Source organism: Aotus nancymaae, unplaced genomic scaffold, assembly GCF_030222135.1.
Source record: "Aotus nancymaae isolate 86718 unplaced genomic scaffold, 86718_ANA_hifiasm-v0.15.2.pri h1tg000038l, whole genome shotgun sequence".
Taxonomy (NCBI): domain Eukaryota; kingdom Metazoa; phylum Chordata; class Mammalia; order Primates; family Aotidae; genus Aotus; species Aotus nancymaae.
The window spans coordinates 728,135-749,438 of NW_026988452.1; the positions used below are offsets into that span (position 1 = coordinate 728,135).

The 21,304-nt window shown below is 40.5% G+C and overlaps 1 protein-coding gene across 2 annotated transcripts in view; it reads right to left on the minus strand.

The window, feature by feature from the left end:
- The window catches only part of UBXN7 (UBX domain protein 7), a 75,598-nt gene that overhangs the window by 9,451 nt on the left and 44,843 nt on the right, over positions 1-21,304 (minus strand). For both annotated transcript variants that reach the window (XM_012460096.2, XM_064360094.1), the window contains 5 exons: positions 9,189-9,335; positions 7,076-7,166; positions 5,999-6,126; positions 1,279-1,672; positions 653-732 (listed from right to left, as the gene is read on the minus strand). In XM_012460096.2, coding sequence (XP_012315519.1) covers positions 653-732; positions 1,279-1,672; positions 5,999-6,126; positions 7,076-7,166; positions 9,189-9,335 — 840 coding nt within the window. The remainder of the gene's footprint in view (positions 1-652; positions 733-1,278; positions 1,673-5,998; positions 6,127-7,075; positions 7,167-9,188; positions 9,336-21,304) is intronic.

Here is a 21,304-nt window from a genome sequence, read left to right on the forward strand (position 1 = left end):
AGGTGGGGTAAACACTGCAAGAGAACTAGAAGTGGAGGATGACGATGTGGCTGAATGGCTGCAATCTCATGACCAAATGTTAAAAGTAGGGGAGTTGCTTCTTGTGGATGAGCAAAGAAACTGATTTCTTCAGATGGAATCTACTCCTGGTGAAGATTCTGTTAACACTGTTGACATGACAACGAAGGATTTAGAATACTACATCAACTTAGTAGATAAAGCTTCGCAATGTTTGAGAAGACTGACTCCAGTTTTGAAAGAAGTTCTGCTGTGGGTAAAATACTATCAAACAGCAACACATGCTACAGAGAAAGTTTTTGTAAAAGGGATTGTCAATTGATGCAGCAACTTCATTGCTGTCACATTTTAGGAAATTGCCTGATCACCCTGATCAGTCAATAGCCGTAATATCAAGACCCTCCACCAACAAAAAGATGACAACTCACTGAGGATTCAGATGATTGTTAGCGCTGTTTAGCAAAAGTGTTTTTAAATTAAGTTATGTGCTTTTTATTTTTAAAGTTATAATGCTTCTGCACATATAATAGCCTATGGAATAATGTAAATGTAACTTTTATATGCACCAAGAAACCAAACAGTTTGTGACTCATCTTACTGCAGTGGTCTGGAACTGACCAAAGCCTGTACTTACTAGCAGTTTAGCTTGCTCTGGAAGAGTGATCTGTTCCCTTTTTCCATCTGGATACCGCAACATCAGCTGTGCTTTTGGTCCTAAAGAAAAGGTTTAAAAAAAAACGAAACAAAACAGGATATAGAAGTTTAAGACAGACAATTAGTTTAAATAAATATGTAATTGAATAAAGCCATTCAGCAATTATTCAATTTTTTGTTTTTTTTTCCCACAGAGACAAAGTTTCACAGTGCTACCCAGGCTGGCCTCAAGAGTCTCTCCTGCCACAGCCTCCCCAGTAGCTGGGACTACAGGATCACACCACTGGACCCAGCTCAATATCCAAGATGTTGTTTTTTTTTTTTTTTTGAGACAGAGTCTTGCTCTGTCACTGAGGCTGGAGTGCAGTGGCACCATCTTAGCTCACTACCACCTCCGCCTCCTTGGTTCAAGACACTCTCCTGCTTCAGCCTCCCGAGTAGCTGGGACTATAGGCATGTGCCGCCACACCTGGCTAAGTTTTGTATTTTTAGTAGAGACAGGGTTTTGCCAAGTTGGCCGGTTTGAACTCCTAACCTCAGTGATCCACCATGCCCGGCCCCAATATCCAAGTTTTAGGTAAAGTATGTGTATAAAATGTAACTTACCGTTTACATCTATGCCCTCCACTACTCCATCTGATTTTTCAGGTGCCATCTCCAGTATTTCTGAATCCACAGCCGGCAATCCTTGGTGGTTTGTGGCTGCTCCAGCGTCAGTTCTGGCTGGGGGCTCAGTCAGTGGCCTTCTATTCTCCTCTTTTCTATGCCCCAAATCTTTGTGGGGAGACTTTCTGGACTTGGCAAGATTCTCTACCTCCTCTTCTTCATCAGAACCACAAACAGATATGAACTCCTCACTGCCAGAAAAAAGTTCAGATTCAGATTCTTCATCTGAGCGGCTCTCCTGTTTTGTCTGTGTTGAATCAAAATGTGTTTCTTGTAAGGAGGCTCTGATGGCAGCTTCTAGCTGGCTGTCTTCACTTGCGTCTATAAGGCTCTCCTGTGAGACGGAGTCATAAAACACAGGGAGAAGAGCAAGTTAAACCAAACAGCAGAAGAAATACAACAGCCTGTCACATTCATTATCATGTTCTGCTGACTATGTCCCTTCTACTTTAAGAGCAAGGACTTTGAATTACACAGTCAAATTGGAATGAAGATACATATATGTATATATAGACACACACACACATATAGACATATATATATTTTTTAAGAGAGAGGCTCTCACTATGTTGCCAAGGCTGGTCTTGTACTTCAGGGCTCAAGTAATCATAGGCATTTTTAAAAACATCAAAATGAAAATGAACAAAATCAAGAAAAGTTTATCTATTACCTGCCTAGAGAAAGACAAGAATTAAAGTTTTAAATATAAAGTCAAAACACCATTTTTTAAAATTACTAAAACAGAGACAAATGTTTACTTTGTTCACCAATGTATTCTTCAACTAGTAATTCCATTAATTAAAATGAAGGTTTTCATTATGACAATGAGAAATGCAAACACCTACAGTTCTTCCCTTGGTAAAGTTCTAATGCCATAGATTTAACTAAACTTAATGAATCACAAAATATGTTGTTTGAGTGGAACTTACTTAGCTCCTGGCTCAAACATACTATAGAGGAAAAAAACTCTAAGATAATCTAAAGTGGAACACTGGGTATCTCATGATATTACAGAATTACTGGTAATTTTTAAGGGTGTAATAACGACACTGTGATAGTATTTTTAAAAACAAAAAGAGCCTTTATCTTTTAAATATATATGCCAGAGTATTAATTAATAAAACAATGAATTCTGAGATTTGCTTCAAAATAATTCGGATATGATGGGATACAGAGGAAAGAAGACTGGCCATCTGTTGATAATTACCAAAATTAGCTAATGAATACAAAGAGGCTCAATAAACTACTTCAACTTTTGAATATGCTTGAAATTTTTCATAATAAATAGGTAAAAAAAAACAACCCATGTGGACTGCTAATACAAAACTAAGGAAACCACATTTTGGCTTTTACTATCAGGCGATTATGTAGCAAAAAATTAAATGGAAAAACTTTTTTTTTTTTTTTGAGACAGATTCAACTCTTTCGCCCAGGCTGAAGTGCAGTAGTGCAGTGGTGCGATCTCAGAGAACTACCACCTCCATCTGCCAGGCTCAAGCAATCCCCCACCTCAGCCTCCCAAGCAACTGGGACTACAGGCACACACCACCACACCTGGCCAAAGGAAAATTTAAAATATACTTGAGGCTAATTTACTACCCCTAAAAAGCAAGTAGATGTGTCTATGTGACCTACAATGGCTTAGGTGGATTGTAAATTTATAACAACGACATTGTAAAATAGCACATAGTCATGTAGCTTGATTTAAAAAATTGTGGCCACGGCACATGTCAGGCTCCTACTGAATTTCATTCTCCACTGATTTCCTTACTTATAGAACCCTAATTAAGTGTAGAGGACATGTTCAACTAAAAACCTCATCTTACTAATTTCTCCTGTAGCCAGAAAATAGTATTGAGCAATAGTAGTACTTACCCAAAATTACAGAATTAAATACATATATTATAAGAGAGAAAGGTATCAAATTAATGACCTAAGCTTCCCCACCTTAAAAAAAAAAAAAAAAAAAAAAAAAAAAGAGTATACATCCAGGAAAAGAAAATAAAATTAAGCCCAAAGAAAACATATAATAAATGACCTGGAAAACAAATACAATAGAGAAAAAAAAAAAAATCAAAATCCAAAAGTCGGTTTCTTTTCTTTTCTTTTTTTCAAAGAGACAGAGTCTCACTGTTGCCCAAAGACTGGAGTGCGGTGACTACTCACAGCACGATCACGGCACACTACATTCCTGAACTCCTGGGATCAAGCGATACTCCTGCCCAGCAGCTGGGACTACAGGCACAGGCCACAGCCCAGCTGGTCTTTGAAGATCAATAAAACTACTAAGCCTCTAGTCAGACTGTCAGGGGAAAAAAGATAAGTCACAATTACCAATAACAGAACAAGAGAGGGGCAAGCACAGTCTCTACAGTCATTAATGGCATAATAAGGGACTATAATAAACTGTCAGTATAGTCAAATGAATAAATCCTTAGAAAGATACAACCTGCTAAAGCTTATCCAAGAAGAAAGAGATAACCAAGTAGTCATCTATCTTCCGATAAGACTGATTTTGTAGTTTAAAACTTGCCACCGAAAAAACTCTAGACCCATGAAGCTTCACTGGTAAATGTCATCAAACATTAAGGAAGAAATAGTAAGAATTCTACAGAAACTACTGGAAAAAACAGAAGAGGAAGAAATACTTCTCAATTCATTGTGAAGTCAGCATTAATCTGATACCAATAAGAAAAATTAATTTTAAAAAAGTGGGAAGGGGGCCCTAAAAAACCCACCAATCAAGCAGGAGAAGAACTGCTTGAGGCCAGGAGTTCAAGATCATCCTGGCCAGCAAGATTTCTGTAGTAACCCTTAGGGCTTTTCCTTAAATAAGGACACTATTACAGGTGATAAGTGAAGGGACTGTTCCTCCTACCTTCTAAAACTGTTTTTAGGCTGGGCAAGGTGGTTCATGCTTATAATCCCGCACTTTGGGAGGCCAAGGAGGGAGAATTGCTTGAGCTTAGGAGATCCTGCCTCCACAAAAAATAAAAAAATTAGCCAGGCATGATGATGTACACCTGCAGTCCTAGCTATTCAGGAGGCTGAAGCAAGAAGATTGACTGAGCCCAGGAGGTCAGGGCTAACAAGTTTCTTGTTTTCCTTTTAATGTTCTCTCAAGGCTGCAAGGACTACAGTGAGTTAATATCAGGCCACTGCAGTCCTGCCTGGGCTAGAGTGTGAGGCCAGGTCTCAAAAAATAAAATAAATAAAATGAAATTAAATGAAATTAAATTAAAATTTTACTGGGTGTGGTGCTCATGCTCAAATCTCAACAGTTTGGGAGGCTCAGAAAGGAGGACTGCTTGAGGCCAGTTTGAGACCAGTCTGGACAACATATGGAGACCTCTGTCTCTACAAAAATTTAAAAAATTAGCTGGGCATGGTGATTCACACCTGTGGTCCCAGCTACATAGGAGGTGGAGGTGGAAGGACAGCTTGAGTCAAAGAGGTGAAGGCTGTAGTGAGCCATGATCATACCACTGCACTGTAGCCTGAGCAATGGAACAAGATCCTGTCTAAAGAAAAACAGACCGGGCGCAGTGGCTCACACCTATAATCTCAGCACTTTAGGAGGCCGAAGAGGGCGGATCACCTGAGGTCAGGAGTTCAAGACCACCCTGGCCAACGTGGTGAAACCCTGTCTCTACTAAAAATACAAAAATTAGCTGGGTGTGGTGGCACATGCCTGTAATCCCAGCTACTTAGGAGGCTGAGGCGAGAGAGTTGCTTGAATCTGGGAGGCAGAAGTTGCAGTGAGCAGAGATTGTGCCACTGTCCCCCTAGCCTTGGCAACAGAACGAGACTCCAGCTCAAAAAAAAAAAAAAAAAAAAAAAAAAAACCAAACTATTTTTATCCTTACTGCTATCAAACCCAAATAACCATGAAAACCAATGTGAGATTGCTGTATCTTTGCAGTTTAGTCTCTTATTTGCAACTAATCTTGATACCAATTCTCAAACAGGTCTGCCTAGTAATAGCATGTTCTACAAATTAAGTACAGAAATAAATTCTAGAAGGGCCAGAGAGCCAGGCCCTAAAGCTACATTAACCAATAACAATGCTCAACTATGCCATGAGAGTTGTTCTAGCAAAAACAAAGAACACCACTTCCAGCTGGCTGTGGTGGCATGTACCTGTAGTCCTAGCTACTCTGGCAGTTGAGGTGAGAGGACTGCTTCAGCCCAGGAGTTCTAGGACAGCCTGGGCAAAATAGCGAGATCCCATCTCCAAAACAAAACAAAACACACAAAGCATCCACCAGGTTCACTGCTGTTTAGACCTGGATATCAGAAGCCCTCTCGGAGCTGACCCTAAGGAAGCAGGTACCTCGACCACTAGGCTTGTCAGATCAGTCTTCCTGCTCAACATATTCACATTGCTTCCTTCTAAATCCAGACCTTAAGGCATTTGTCTGCACTCTAGCTGCAAGACAAACTGAGAGGAGTGTGAGTATCACGATTTTTCACTGAGAAGATGGAACTCTCAGATGGGAAATTATCAAAATATAAGGAAGATATCTAAGATGTTACGGCCGTAAGTGACAGCTATCCACTAGTTATATTATCTTTACCATGTTAACATCAAACACTTTATGTAAGATGCTTATGACCAATTACATTTGTTTTCCCATCACCACCTCCTAATTATACTTACTGAACGGGCACATTTTTTGGGGGGACTACTAGAAAGTCCATCCAGTTGTCCATGTTCACCCAGAAATCCTGTCACTTGGTCCAAGAAAGAAGATACATCTAACTGGTGCCATTCTACTAGCTTCTGACCTAAAGATTAAAAACAAGGATATGTAAATATCTACCATCTTTCTGAACACTCTCATGAAGTATCTCTTTCAGCATATGCATAATTATACTGTAAAGACAAACCCTCTCCACCAGGTTATGCTATAGTGTCTTCATAACCTAGAAGTCACATCGATTATACTCACCTAATAGATTCCCACTCATCATGATAGGGCAACTATCTTATATGCTGCTATCACTTACTGCCATTTGGGAAGAGATTCAGAAAAAGCAGTATATCTATATAAAACACAATCAATTAATAAAACCAGCTCCACCCTCTGCTCCTCAGGAGGGATCACAACTAGAACCTGAACAATCTTACTATTTCAGTGATTTAAAAAATGTTAAAAAAAAAAATCCCTTGAGGCCGGGCGTGGTGGCTCACACCTGTAATTCCAGCACTTTGAGAGGCCGAGGCGATGGATCACAAAGTCAGGAGTTCAAGAGCAGCCTGGGAAACATGATGAAACCCTGTCTCTACTAAAAATACAACAAATTATCTGGGCATGGTGGCGGACGCCTGTAATACTAGCTACTCAGGAGGCTGAGGCAGGAGAATTGCTTGAACCCGGAAAGTGGGGGTTGCAGTGAGCTGAGATCATGCCATTGCACTCCAGCCTGGGTGACAGAGCAAGACTCCGTGTCCGGGGGGTTGGGAGCCGGGGTGGAAATCCCTTAAAAAGGGTAAGATGAACATATCGGTTATTCTTCAAAAGAGCAGAAACACACAAGCACAAAATACTAGCATTTTCCAATGCTGCCAGAAAAAGATGTCCTAAATAAATACATCAATAGATGTTTACATCAGGAAAACTACCTAAATTGCTACAATTCTGAAGCCAGATCCAGTCAAATATTAAAGATCAATCATTTAGGTAACTGAAAGACAAGTGGTACGTTAAAAGCTGCATGCTGATACAAATCTTACCTGTTCGTGGGTCCAATATGGAAACATAGGGGAAATCCCCTAACTTATAAAACTGTATGTATCTCTGACCTTCCTCACTGTCATGATAAACCTGTAAAATCATTGATATATTAAAAAAAAAAAGTTAGCCTCTAAGAAAAAAATCAACTGTAACCTTGTTATATACTAACAGCAATTAGCTCTCCAAACTACCTCTGGTATCTATGTTAAGATCTTACTCCTACACTAGAGATAATGAACATCATCTGGTGTGAACTTCTTCAACTTCCTGCTTTCAGCCCCTTCTGGAAACTTATCATAAACATATCGATCCATTCCTCTTTCTTCCCCAGTTCAGATGAGGTATTGTTCTTCCTGCTCAAGTTATCTGTCAACCTTTATCATTAATAACTCTCAACCATATACGTCTTAATAAATCACAATATATTAAGATTCTGACTCCAAATGATGGCTCACATCTATAACCCTAGTACTTTGGGAGGCTGAGGCAGAGGATAGCTTGAGGCCAGGAGTTTGAGACCAGCCTGGTCAACATAGCAAGATCCTATCTCTACAAGTTTTTTTTTTTTTTTTTTTTTAATTAGCCAGGTGTAATGGTGTGCACCTGTAGTCCTAGCAACTCAGGAGACTGAGGTGGGAAGATCCCTTGAGCCTATGAGTTAAGAGGCTGCAGTGAGCTATGATTGCACCATTGCATTCCGGCCTGGGTGACAGAGCAAGATCCTGTCTATTTATTTAGAAAGAAAGAAAACAGGATTATAAGCTCAAGAGTCTAGCACAGTGCTAAGCAAAGAGCTGCGGCAATCAATATTTGTTGAATAAAATACAAGGAATTATCATTAAAATTACATTAAATTTAGGGGGCTGTAAAATATAAACAGGCAAATTAATAACATTAATAGCATACCTTATCGTAGGGGAAAAAATTAAGTTCACTCATAAGTTTTCATTTTCTGTAACTTTTTACAAAATAAAAAATTGAGCTGGGCATGGTGATTCATGCCTGTAATCCCAGCACTCTGGGAAGCCCAGGGTGGCTTGGGCCCCCGAGTTCAAGACGAGCCTGGGCAACTATGGCAAGACCCCATCTCTACGAAAAATAAAAAAAAATTATCCGGTCATGGTGGTGGATGTTTGTGGTCCCAACTACTCAAGAGACTGAGGCGGGAGGATCACTTGAGCCCAGGAGGTCAAGGCTGAGCCACGTTCTTGCCACTGCATTGCAGCTTGGCTGACAGAGCAAAACCCTGGCTCACAGCGGGAGAAAAATGGTACAAGGTCTCTAACCTCATCTCAGTAGCTGGGAAGACTGAAGTGACCTATCTAAGAACAAACAGTTAAAAAGCATCAAACGCAAGCTTAAATCTAAGTCTTAGCCAAATGCTTTCAATGAGTCCAAGATCTTCTATACCTGCACTGTCCAATACAGCAACCAGTACCCAGAAGTGGCTACTGAAGCACCTGAAATCTGGCTACTCCAAATGCAGAAGGGATGTAAGTATAAAATACAGACTATATCTCAAAGACTTAAAACCAAAGAAAATAAAAGCAAAAATCTGATTTTTGTATTAGTTATATAGATATATTGATTTAATCAAATATATAATTAATTTCACCTGTTTCGATTAATCTTTTTTAATGTGGCTACTAGAAAAATTTAAAATATGTGTACAACTTACACTGTATGTCTACTGAACAGTACAGTTTTTTTGTTTTTTGTTTTGAGACAGAGTCTCATTCTGTCACCCAGGCTAGAGTGCAATGGCGCAATCTTGGCTGACTGCAACCTCCACTATCCTGGTTCAAACAACTCTCCTGCCTCAGCCTCCCGAGTAGCTGAGATTGCAGGCTCCTGCCACCACGCCAGGCTAATTTTTTGTATTTTTAGTAGAAACATGGTTTCACCATGTTGGTCAGGCTGGTCTCAAACTCCTGACCTCAGGTGATCCACCCGCCTCGGTCTCCCAAAGTGCTGGGATAATAGGCGTGAGCTACCGCCTCCCAGCCAGTTTTACTTTTTTTTAATGTCTTAATTCATTATAACCCGATTCCTCAACATCCCACACTACAAAAGTACAATTCTACAAAACTTCTGATGAACCCTCCTTCTCACCTGCCAGAAAATGAAATGTTCCCGGATAATGTTCTTCACAGCTTCGTTGCTCCACACATCACGGTTGAGGCACTGACATGCAAAGTCTTGTACGTTCTGAATGTTTATCATCAGCCACTTATTCTGCATCTGGCCACACTCTTTGGCCTGTGAGAATAAAGTTACACATTTGTCAGAAACAATTTCTACTTGGTGACAGATGTTTCCATAGTTGTTCAGAGATTGTTGTCTTTCACTAAAAATACTAGATTTTTGCCCAGATATGACATCTAGAGTTTTCAGTACATATACATTCTTTATATTTACTTTGCATATGCATGTATAACTATACTGTTCATTTCAAGCACTTCTCAAATTTAAATAAACTCATTTCTCTTTTATCCAGTTATTTGTTATAATGGCTGAATTTTTCTTTTCTTTTCTGAGACAGAGTCTCACTCTATTGCCCAGGCTGGAGTACAGTGGTGTGGTCTTGGCTCAGTGCAACCTCCACCTCCTGAGTTCAAGTGATTCTCCTGCCTCAACCTCCCAAGTAGTTGGGATTACTACACACCACCACACCTGGCTGATTTTTCTATTTTTAGTAGGGATGGGATATCTACATGTTGGCTAGGCTGGCCTCAAACCCTTGACCTCAAGTGACCCATCCACCTAAGTGCTGGAATCACAGGCGTGATCCACCACACCCAGTAATGGCTAAATTTTTAATGTATGTTTAAACATCTTTACCTGAAAAGGATTCAACAAACTTAAGATCAACAAGTCACATAACTCTATTCTCTTGCAACCTCCATCAACAAATACTTTTTTTTTTTTTTTTTTTTGAGAAGGAGTTTCGCTCTTGTTGCCCAGGCTGGAGCACAATGGTGCAATTTCAGCTCACTGCAACCTCTGCCTACTAGGTTCAAATGGTTCTCCTGCCTTAGTCTCCACAGTAGCTGGGATTACTGGCATGCGCCACTACGTCAGGCCAATTTTTTGTATTCTTTTATACAGAGATAAGGTTTGGCCATGTTGGCCAGGCCAGTCTCGAACTCCAGACCTCAGGTGAGCCACCCATCTCAGCCTCCCAAAATGCTGGCATTACAGGTGTGAGCCACCGCACTCGGCCAAATACACTTCTTTTTAATGAATGCAATTGGTGTGTATATTTTACTTTGTTTTCTTCAAGATCATTTCTGGAACATTTTCAAACATCATATTAATCTCAATTATTAGGCGTATATGCTATTTTAGAGAATCACCTTAAACATTTTAGTAAAAACTGCTGAGAGTTTTTTCTCTTAAGAGTTGTCTTCCTAGGAGATTTCAAAAATTGGGATTATAGGGTCAAAGAATGTTTGAGAATGAGCCTCAAACGACTCTACCCTTCATGCCACGAATACCAACGTATCAATCATTAGTGTGTATGTTTGAGAATGATCCTCAAACGACTCTACCCTTCATGCCACGAATACCAACGTATCAATCATTAGTGTGTATGTTTGAGAATGATCCTCAAACGACTCTACCATCCATGCCACGAATACCAACGTATCAATCATTAGTGTGTATGTTTGAGAATGATCCTCAAACGACTCTACCATTCATGCCACGAATATCAACGTATCAATCATTAGTGTGTACTTTTGCCTGTCAGTCCATTGTCAGCATCGAGACCTATGAAATGCTGCTGAGTGGAAAGCAATGGCAGAGAAGCACATGAGCAAATGCTGCCTCAAATCTTTGCCTACGAAAGAACAGTGACATGAGAGCAGTTTTGGAATAAATTTATCCTAGAACAATATTATTTTCCAAATCAGTGTGACATACGAAGATCTTAAGAATCAATGAATTTGGTGTAGTAATCCAAGAACATACTGGACATCGTTTTGTGGGTATTGAAAAATGTAAGACTGAAAATATCTTCTGTTTTAAGAAGGTTTAAATAATCTCACAAATACTGTGTTTTTTTTTTTTTTTGTATGAATCCCCCAGAATAAATTTTCTTTTTTTGCTGTTTTCTTACATTTTTTGTAGAGATGGGGGTTTCACTATGTTCGCCAGGCTGGTTTGGAACACCTCGCCTCAAGTGATCCTCCTCCTGCCCTGGCCTCCCAAAGTCCTGGGATTACAGGTGTCAGTCACCCCACTCAACCTCAGAATAAATTATCTTCTAATACTTGCTTACTGTTTCCATGGGTGAAAGCCCAAGGTCTAAAAAGAAATATCATTATATTGAGTCAGGAAGCTGCATTTAACTGGTCAAAGGCTTAAAGTATACAAATTAATAATTCCTTATTTATAGGAAGTAATATTTCCATTTACTTCCTTATAGGACAAACATTTAATAAAAGAATAATTACGCTGCTTTAACTACAGAAACAGTATTTGAAAATGACCATACACTCTAGAGACAGACTGGAGAGCACATGTCCCTGTAACAGAGTAAATTTACATAAGTCCGCCCCAATACTGACAAAACTGACAATGAATAAAAGTCCAGAGTTTCAAATGGAAGAGTTACTTTTTTTCTTTTAAAAATGTGTTTACTCACATTCATGCTTTCATTATCTCAGATTTATTCACTCAACAAATACTGAGTACCTACCATGTGTCAGGTACAGTTACAGATGCTGAAGTTACAGCAGTTCCAAAAGGTAAAAATCCCTGCCTTTATGCAGCTTACAATGGGGAGAAAGCTAATACTAGAAACTTGGAAGTGATACTAACCACACTGAAGGTATTGTTAAAAAATTGTTACTGCAAGAAGGAAGGGTCCAAAGACACAATTTTGAAACAAAACAACAATACTGAGAGGGAATAAGAGTGTTGAACAGGCCGGGCACAGTGCCTCACACCTGTAATCCCAGCACTTTAGGAGGCTGAAGTGGGTGGATCACCTGAGGTCAGGAGTTCAAGACCAGCCTTCCCAACATGGTGAAATCCCGTCTCTATTAAAGATACGAAAATTAGCTGGGCATGGTGGTGGGCACCATAATCCCAGCTGCTCAGGAGGTTGAGGCAGGAGAAATGTTTGAAGCTGGGCAGCAGAGATTGCAGTGGGCCAAGATGATGCCATTTGTACTCTATCCTGGGCAACAGAGTGAGACTCTGCCTCAGAAAAAAATAAAAAAAAGGCTTGCAAGTCTAGAGCTCTCATGTACCACATGAGGACGATACTTAATAATATTGTATTACACATTGAAAACGTGCTGAGAGTAGATTACTAGGTGCTCTCACCCCCTCCAGACACATGTATAAAAAGACAACTACGGAAGGTAAGGACAAGTTAATTTGCTTGACTACAGTAATCATTTTACTATGTGTATCCAATCTTCATGTTATACATCTTAAATATGTACAGTAGGCTGGAGCTGTAAGGCTGGGAGTTGGAGAACAGCCTGGGCAACACAGGAAGACCCCATCTGTAAAAAAATGTAAAATAAACGTATGCAATTTAAAAAGAGAAAGTCTTAAAAAATGGCACTAAGTGTACCAATTATGTGAGTCAAGGACTGGAGGTGAGAGTGGGCCATGAGAAAAATCATCTTCCTATGGAAGATTATTGAAATCTATTAGGTTGTTCTGAATCAACATTTTCGAAACCATTATAATGGAGACCCCAGAGTAAAACAGTGGGAGACTAAAATCTCTGCCAGTACCAGCCACATCAGAAAGGCATGAAAAAAAAAAATTTAGGCCTGACATGGTGGCTCACACCTGTAATCCCAGCATTCTGGGAGGTCAACGTGGGCCGACTGTTTGAGCCCAGGAGTTTGAGACCAGCCTGGACAACCTGGCAAAACCCCATCTCTACTAAAACTACTAAAATTAGATAAGCGTGGCGGCGCATGCCCGTAACCCCATCTACCTGGATAGCTGAGGCACAAGAATCGCTTGAACCTGGGAGGTGGAGGCTGCAGTGAGCTGGGATCATGCCACTGCACTCCAGCCTAGGTAACAGAGTGAGACTGCTTCAAAAAACAAAAATGAAAGATTTGAACAAACTTACTATGTTTCAGTAAATATATATGCATAAAGTCAAAAAGAAAATATATTAAACTATATACAGTACTTTTTATAGAAATGAAATCACACTTTTATTTTTCCTTATTCATTTTCTAATTTTCAATAATTTGCTTGTTGGTTGGGTTGGGCGGTTCACACCTGTAATCCCAGCACTTTGGGAGGCCAAGGTGGGCAGATCACGAGGTCAAGAGATGGAGACCATCCTGGTCAACATGGTGAAACCCCATCTCTACTAAAAATACAAAAATTAGCTGGGCATGGTGGCGCACGCCTGTAGTCCCAGCTACTCGGGAGGCTAAAGCAGGAGACTTGCTTGAACCCAGGAGGCAGAGGTTGTGGTGAGCCGAGATTGCGCCACTGCACTCCAGTCTGGGTAACAAGAGTGAAATTCCATCTCAAATAAATAAATAAATAAATAATTTACTTGTCTAATTTGATTAAAACTAAATGTAAACAATATATAAAGTTTAATTAGAAACACGTTATACATTGCCAGGCATCGTGGCTCATGCCTGTAATCCCAGCACTTTGGGAGGCCGAGGCAGGCAGAGCACCTGAGGTCAGGAGTCCAACACCAGCCTGACCAACATGGAAAAACCCTGTCTCTAGCCTGGACAATAAGACAAAACCCCACCTCTACAAAAAATACAAAAATCAGTCAAGCCCGGTGGCAGGCACCTGTAGTCCCACCTACTTGAGGGGCTGAAGTGGACAAATCACTTGAGCCCAGGAAGACGCGGCTGCGGTGAGCTGAGATTGTACCACGGTACTCCAGCCTGGGTGACAGAGTAAGACCCTGTCTCAAATAAAAAAGAAAATGCCAGGTGCAGTAGCTCATGCCTATAATCCTATCACTCTGGGAGGCTGAGGTGGGCGGATCACCTGAGGTCAGGAGTTCAAGACCAGCCTGGCCAATGTGGAGAAACCCCATCTCTACTAAAAATACAAACAATTAGTTGGGCATGGTGGTGGGCACTTGTAATCCCAGCTACTTGGGAGGTTGAGGCAGGAGAATCACTTGAACCCAGGAGGCAAAGGTTGCAGTGAGCTGAGATTACACCAGCCCATTGCACTCTAGCCTGGGCAACGAGAGCAAAACTTCGTCTCAAAAAAAAGAAAAAAGAAAAAGAAATACTATGGAAACTGTTCTGATTCTTTCTCCACAATATTCTTTCTGGCATAATCATGATTTAACGAGGCAAATTAAACTGTTTTAGACCCTATGGACACACAATAGTAAATAAAACAAAGTCCCTGTGTTCATACAGCCTACAGGATAGTGGGGAAAGAAGAAAACCTAAGAAATATTCCCTTGCCCAGGTCAGACCGTTTAGTCTAAGTGCTTTGCTCACTCGGCTGGTTTTCTTGACTGTGTCAGCTCTTTCCAACATCAGTACGTTCATACGGTATTATCTGCTCTTCCCTCGGACCTCCCATTAGATCGCATTCCCTCGCTTCACTAAGGTTTCTATTCTTATCTCATCCTTGCAGAAATCTTCCCTAATCTTCCTAATACAGTCCTTTGTCCTCACAATTACAAACACATGTGGAACCTCTGCAATCAACCTTGCTTTCCATTTGCCTGTAAGAAGAAACTGAATTTGGCAACAGGGACACATCTACTTGCAAAGGACGCTAGAAATTTCCAGATGCTTAACTAAATTCAGACCACACACATAAAATGGCCTTGAACAAACAAAAAAGGGCCCCCTCTCTCCTTCCCTTATTGTATTTTTTTTCCTTTTGTTTCTGAGACAGGGTTTCACTGTGTTGCTCAGGGTGGAGGGCGATGGCACCACCACAGCTCACTGCAGACTCAACCTCCTGGGCTCAAGCAGTCCTCCCACCTCAGCCTCCTGAGTAGCTGGGACCACAGGTGCGCACCACCATGTCCAGCTAATTTTTTCTATTTTTTGTAGAGACTGGGTTCCACCATATTGCCCAGGCTGGTCTTGAACTCCTGCACTCAAGTGATCTACTCCCTTCAGCCTCCTACCAAAGTGGTGGGATTATAGGCATGAGCCACTACGTCCAAGCATATTTTATTCTTTCTCCAAGCAACTACTGTAACCTAAACTGAATGTCTCTCTCTCTCCATCAAAGAGAAACATATGTATTATATTCACCATCTGTGTGTGTGTGTGTGTGTGTGTGTGTTTTACGTTTTTTGTTTATATTCTGTTTCTCCTACTAGATTATAAACGCTACAATGGCAAGGACTTTATATCATTTACCACTATCACCCTGTGGCAGAAACTGCTTATAGGCACCAAATAACCTATTCTCCCCTTGTCCCTCTCTTACTTATAGAACCTCCAATTTTTAACTAGGCATCTGGATTTCCGAGTGTCCCTTGCAAACGGGTGCAGCCATGCTGCCAAGTTACAGCAGATGGAATGCACACACAGAGTGCTGTGTACAACCTCCAGGTTGCTCCTTTAAAGAGAAATGTGTACCCTTAACAGCTCTTCCCTCTTCCATGCTGGTCATTATTTTTTTTTAATGAAAGCAAGTTTATTAAGAAAGTAAAGGATTCTAGGACATCCTTGAAAGACAACAGTTAAAAAAAAAAAGAAAGTAAAGGACTAAAGTATGGCTCTTCCACAGGCAGAGCAGCCTGAGGGCTGCTGGATGCCCACTTTTATGGATATTTCTTGATTATATGCTAATCAAGGGATGGCTTACTTACGAGGGTTACTGGAAAGGGGTGGGCAGTTCCAAGAACCGAGGGTTCTTCCCCCTTTTTAGATCATATAGGGCAACTTCCTGACTTTGCTGTGGCATTTTAAACTGTCACAGCGCAGGTGGAAGTGGAGCAGTGAGGATGACCAGGTCACTCTCATTGCCATGTGGACTTTGGTGGATTTTAGCTTCTTTACTGCAACATGTTTCATCAGCAAAGTCTTCATGACCAGTTTCTTGTGCCAACCTCCTAACTCATCCTATGACTTAGAACATCTAACTGTCTGGGAATGCAGCCCACTAGGTCTCAGCCTTATTTTACCTAGCCCCTATTCAAAATGGAGGTGCTCTGGTTTCAATGCCTCTGACATTTCCTCCCTCCCTTTTGTAAGAGAATCCTTAATCCTAAGGATTGCAGAGGGAGAAAGAGCCAACTTTCGTAACTTCTTCATGCTTAACAGGGACGATGATATTCCTGCCTAACTACTAGCTCTGTTGCATTCAGAGTAGAGAGGAGCTCAGTCTGAACGCATCTGTATGGCGAGGGCCATTCATAACGCTTGAGTCCCAACAAAAGGTGGTATCCAAAGTCAGCCAACTGGTGCTGACAGATGGCTTTCTTTCGGGTTGGGGGTATCTTCAGTATCAGCCCTTCTGTGGTTAGCCAGAAAGATGTTACTGGGTCCTATCACTTAACCAAAGTTAGCCTTTGGTTGGGGGTTTCCTTAATATCGTCCCTTCTGTGGTTGCCAGAACAATGCTACCAGAAAGGAGACCAGATCCAGCCCAAGAGAGGGTTCTTGGACCGAGCGCAGGAAAGAATTCAGGGTGAGTCCACAGAGTAAAGTGAAAGCAAGTTGATAAGGATGTAAAGGAATGAAGAATGGCTACTCCATAGGCAGAGCAGCCTTCCATGCTGTTTGGTAAGCAAACATGGTGGCAAGCCAACTTGAATCATGTAGACAAGGGCAAGCAAGACCTAGGGATGGCAGAACAAGACAGAGAAACTCTGCAACTCTTAAACTTGCAGAGCAAGTCATTCCAACATCCTGGACTTCTTTCTTGCTTAAGCTACTGTTTTTTTTCCCCTGGTCTCTCTCACATGCAGTCAAACCTTTATTCTCGATCACCCAGAACTAAGTCCTGCAACACAAGGCTTCAATGAATATGTATTAAGTAAACAAGTGAATTAATCAGTCTCTCTCATCTGGTTAGCATGAGCCAGAAAGAATCCCTGAACATGATCTACTTCTAGTTACACTAGTTTCTAAACCTGTAAAACTGTGGCTCACATTTACATCCAGTATGAGGAACAAACCTATGGGACCTCCTTGGGTCACCAAAGAGTAACCCTCTAATTTTTAATATTTACCTCTCTAAACTTCAATGACTTAATTTTGCATGTTATCTTCCTAATTTTTATAAACTTAATACATGTATCATTAACCATAATGAAATGCCTGCTTTTAGAAGGGAATGTTTATTTCATCTAAAGTCTTGCAGATGGTTAAGTATAATATTATCAGTGAAAACAAATAGACTGCTGTAAACATAGGCCATGAAATGCAAGGGAAAAAAGGTGATATAAATCAAAATTCAGGGGACAACATCAAAAGAGATTCATATTTTCCCTTAATGAGCGGGCAGAAGAGTAAATGCTTTTCCAGTTCAAAGTCACCAAATTAAATCAAGCTCAGATACTGTGGTAGGTCCAAGAGCAACTCAGAAGTTAATAAAAACAGAAAACATGCCGAAACAAACTCAGATCCTTTTCTGCCTTTCATATTGCTGTTATTCTCTCTCAGCGGCTGTAGTATCACCAGAATATACTAGAAAGGACAGGCGCTGCCATGTTGAGACCACAAGGCAAAGATGAAGAAAACTGAACAGACATCTAACCTGACATCTTTGAGCTTATGAATGAACACCAATAATTTCTTCACCTCTAGGCTTATTACTGACAAAAATAAAGCCCTGATGATTTGGTCAAATCATCATCATCATCTGAGTTTTCTGTTACATGCAGCCAAACCACTTTCAAGGTTTTCGGATTCCGAAAATTGAAACTGGAGAGCAAGCTGATGTGGTCTGGACATTTGTCCCTCCAAATCTCATAGTGAAATATAATTCCCAGTGCTGAGGGTGGGGCTTAGTAGGTGGCCTTTGGGTCATGCGGGCAGACCCCTTGTGAATGGCTTGACCCCTTGCTCCTCTCACGTGCTGTAACAGCTCCCCCTCTGCCTTCTGCCATGACTGCAAGCTTTCTGAGGCTTCACCAGAACCAGATGTCAACACCATGCTATGGTGCAGACATTCTACAGCCTGTAGAAAAGTGAACTGAAATAACATCTCTTTCTTTATAAACTGCCCGGAGAGAGATCCAAGATGGCCGATTACTAGCAGCTCAGGATTGTAGCTCCCAGTGAAAGTGCAGAGTAAACGGGACTGGGTCCCCTTCTGGTCAATGTTTGGAGCTCCGGGAAGGCAGAGTCGCCCATTTAGCTGATTGAAAAAGGGACTCAAGAGGGAAGCCAGACTGGAGATTCCTGGGCAGAAAAGCACCGTGAACCTTAACGCCGCTGTTTTAGCCGCTGGGAATCAACAAGTTGGACATCCACTCAGAGACCTAATTTGAAAGTCGGTAATTACAAAGAGGACAGGTGGATAAATTTACAATGATGGGAAGAAACCAGTGTAAAAAGGCTGAGAATACCCAAAATCAGAATGCCTCTCCCTCTATAGGTGATCACAGTTCCTCATCAACAGGGGAACAAGGCCTGATGGAGAACAAGTGTGTTCCATTAACAGAATTAGGCTCCAGAAAGTGGATAATAAGGAACTTTAGTGAGCTAAAAGAACATGTTCTAGCCCAATGTAAAGAAACTAAGAACCTTGAAAAAAGGTTTGACAAAATGCTAACGAGAATAGAAAATTTAGAGAGGAAAATAAGTGAATTAATGGAACTGAAGAACACAATACAAGAACGCTGTGAAATATGCACAGGTTTTAACAGTTGAATTGATCAAGCAGAAGAAAGGATATCAGAGGTCGAAGACCAACTTAATGAAATGAAATGAGAAGACAAGATTAGAGAATAAAAAGGAATGAGCAAAGTCTCCAAGAAATATGGGACTATGTGAAAAGACCAATTTACATTTGATAGGTGTTACCTGAATGTCATGAAGAGAATGAATCCAAGCTGGAAACTATTCTTCAGGCTATTATTTAGGAAAACTTTCCTAATCTAGTAAGGCAGGATAATACTCAACTCCAGGTAAAACAGAGAACAGCACAAAGTATTCCTTTGTAGAGCAACCCCAAGTAGAGCAACCCCAAGACACATAATCGTTAGATTCACCAGGGTTGAAATAAAGGAGAAAATTCTAAGGGCAGCTAGAATTTTCTTTATGAGAAAGGTCAGGTTACCCATAAAGGGAAGTCTATCAGACTCACAGCAGATCTCTCAGCAGAAACCCTGCAAACTAGAAGAGAGTGGGGGTCAATATTCAATATCCTCAAAGAAAAGAATTTTCAACCCAGAATCTCATATCCAGCCAAACTAAGCTTCATAAATGAAGGAAAAATATAATTTTTCATGAACAAGCAAGCACTCAGAGATGTCATCACTACCAGGCCTGCTTTACAAGAGCTTCTGAAAGACACATTACACACAGAAAGGAACAACCAGTATCAGTCATCCCAAAAACCTACCAAAAGGTAAAGAGTATCTCCATAATGAAGACTCTATATCAGCTAATGGGCAAAATAGCCAGATAGCATTAAATGACAATATTAAACTCACAAACATCAATATTAATCCTAAATTTAAATGGATTAAATGCCCCATCAAAGACACAGACAGGCAAATTGAATAAAAAGTAAAAACCCATCGGTACCCTGTATCCAGATCCATCTCATAAGCAAGGACACACAAAGACTCAAAATAAAGGATTGGAGGAAGACTCACCAATCAAATGGAGAGCAAAAAAAACAAAACAAAACAGGAGTTGTAACTTTCATCTCTGACAAAATAGACTTTAATAGTAACAAAGACTAAAAGAAACAAAGAAGAACATTACATAATGGTAAAAGGATCAATGCAACAACAGGAGTCAATGATCATAAATATATATGCACCCAATATAGGAGCACCCAGATACATAAGACAAGTTCTTAATGACTTATAAAGAGACTTGGACTCCCGCACAATAATAGCGGGAGACTTTGACACCACATTGTTAATATTCGATGGATCAACGACATAGAAAATTAACAGGGACATCTATGATTAGAACTCAGACCTGGAACAAGTAAATTCAGTGAGTATTTATAGAAGTCTCCACCCCAGGTCCACAGAACATACATTTTTCTCAGTATCACATTACAGCTACTTTGAAAGTGACCACATAATTGGAAGTAAATCACTCTTCAGCATTTGCATAGCATTTCACAGACTTAAATGAAATATTGGTTGGCTGTTTGTTATTTTCTTCCCTTATTCCTTCCTGTCTCCGCTGTTAAGCACAATTATCGGCATAAAAGAGATTTTCAATACCTATTTTTAGACTGCATTCCAGCCCGGGCAATAGAGCAAGACTCCTGTTTCTCTCCCCCTTTCTCTCTTTCTTTCTTTCATAAAAAAATAAATAAAAATTAAAAAAAAATAAAAATAAATAAACTGCCCAGTCTCAGGAATTCCTTTCTGGTAAAGCAAGTGAACTAACACACAAGCTTACATGGGAATTCCTTCTCCTAAATATTTCATGTATGACAGTGTAAACGTAAATCAAAGGACAAATTTTTAAAAATATTATCATCTGAAGTGGGCAGATCATGAGGTCAAGAGATTGAGCCTATCCTGCCAACATGGTTAAACCCTGTCTCTACTAAAAAGTACAAAAATTAGCTGGGCGTGGTGGCATGCGCCTGTAGTCCCAACTACTCGGGAGGCTGGAGCAGGAGAATTGCTTGAACCCAGGAGGTAGAGACTACAATGAGCCGAGATTGCGCCATTGCACTCCAGCCCGGCTCCTGACAACAGAGCAAGACTCTGTCTCAAAAAATTATATATATATATTATCATAACATGTTCAAATATGCAGCTGATATACATTGGTTGTTTATTTTAAGAAATGGGGTCTCAGCTCATGCCTGTAATCCTAGCACTTTGGGAGCCAAGGCGGGAGGATCACTTGACACTAGAAATTCAAGACCAGCCTGGGCAACATAGCAAGACCCCCTTCTCTACAAAATACTTTTTAAATTGGCCAGATGTAGTGGTGGTTGTCTATTTGGGAGGTTGAGACCAGGGAATAAATTAAGACCATGAGTTGGAGGCTGTGGTGAGCCATGATTCTGCCACTGTACTCCATCCCAGGTGACAGAATAAGAACCAGTCTCCAAAAAAAAAAAAAAAAAAAAAA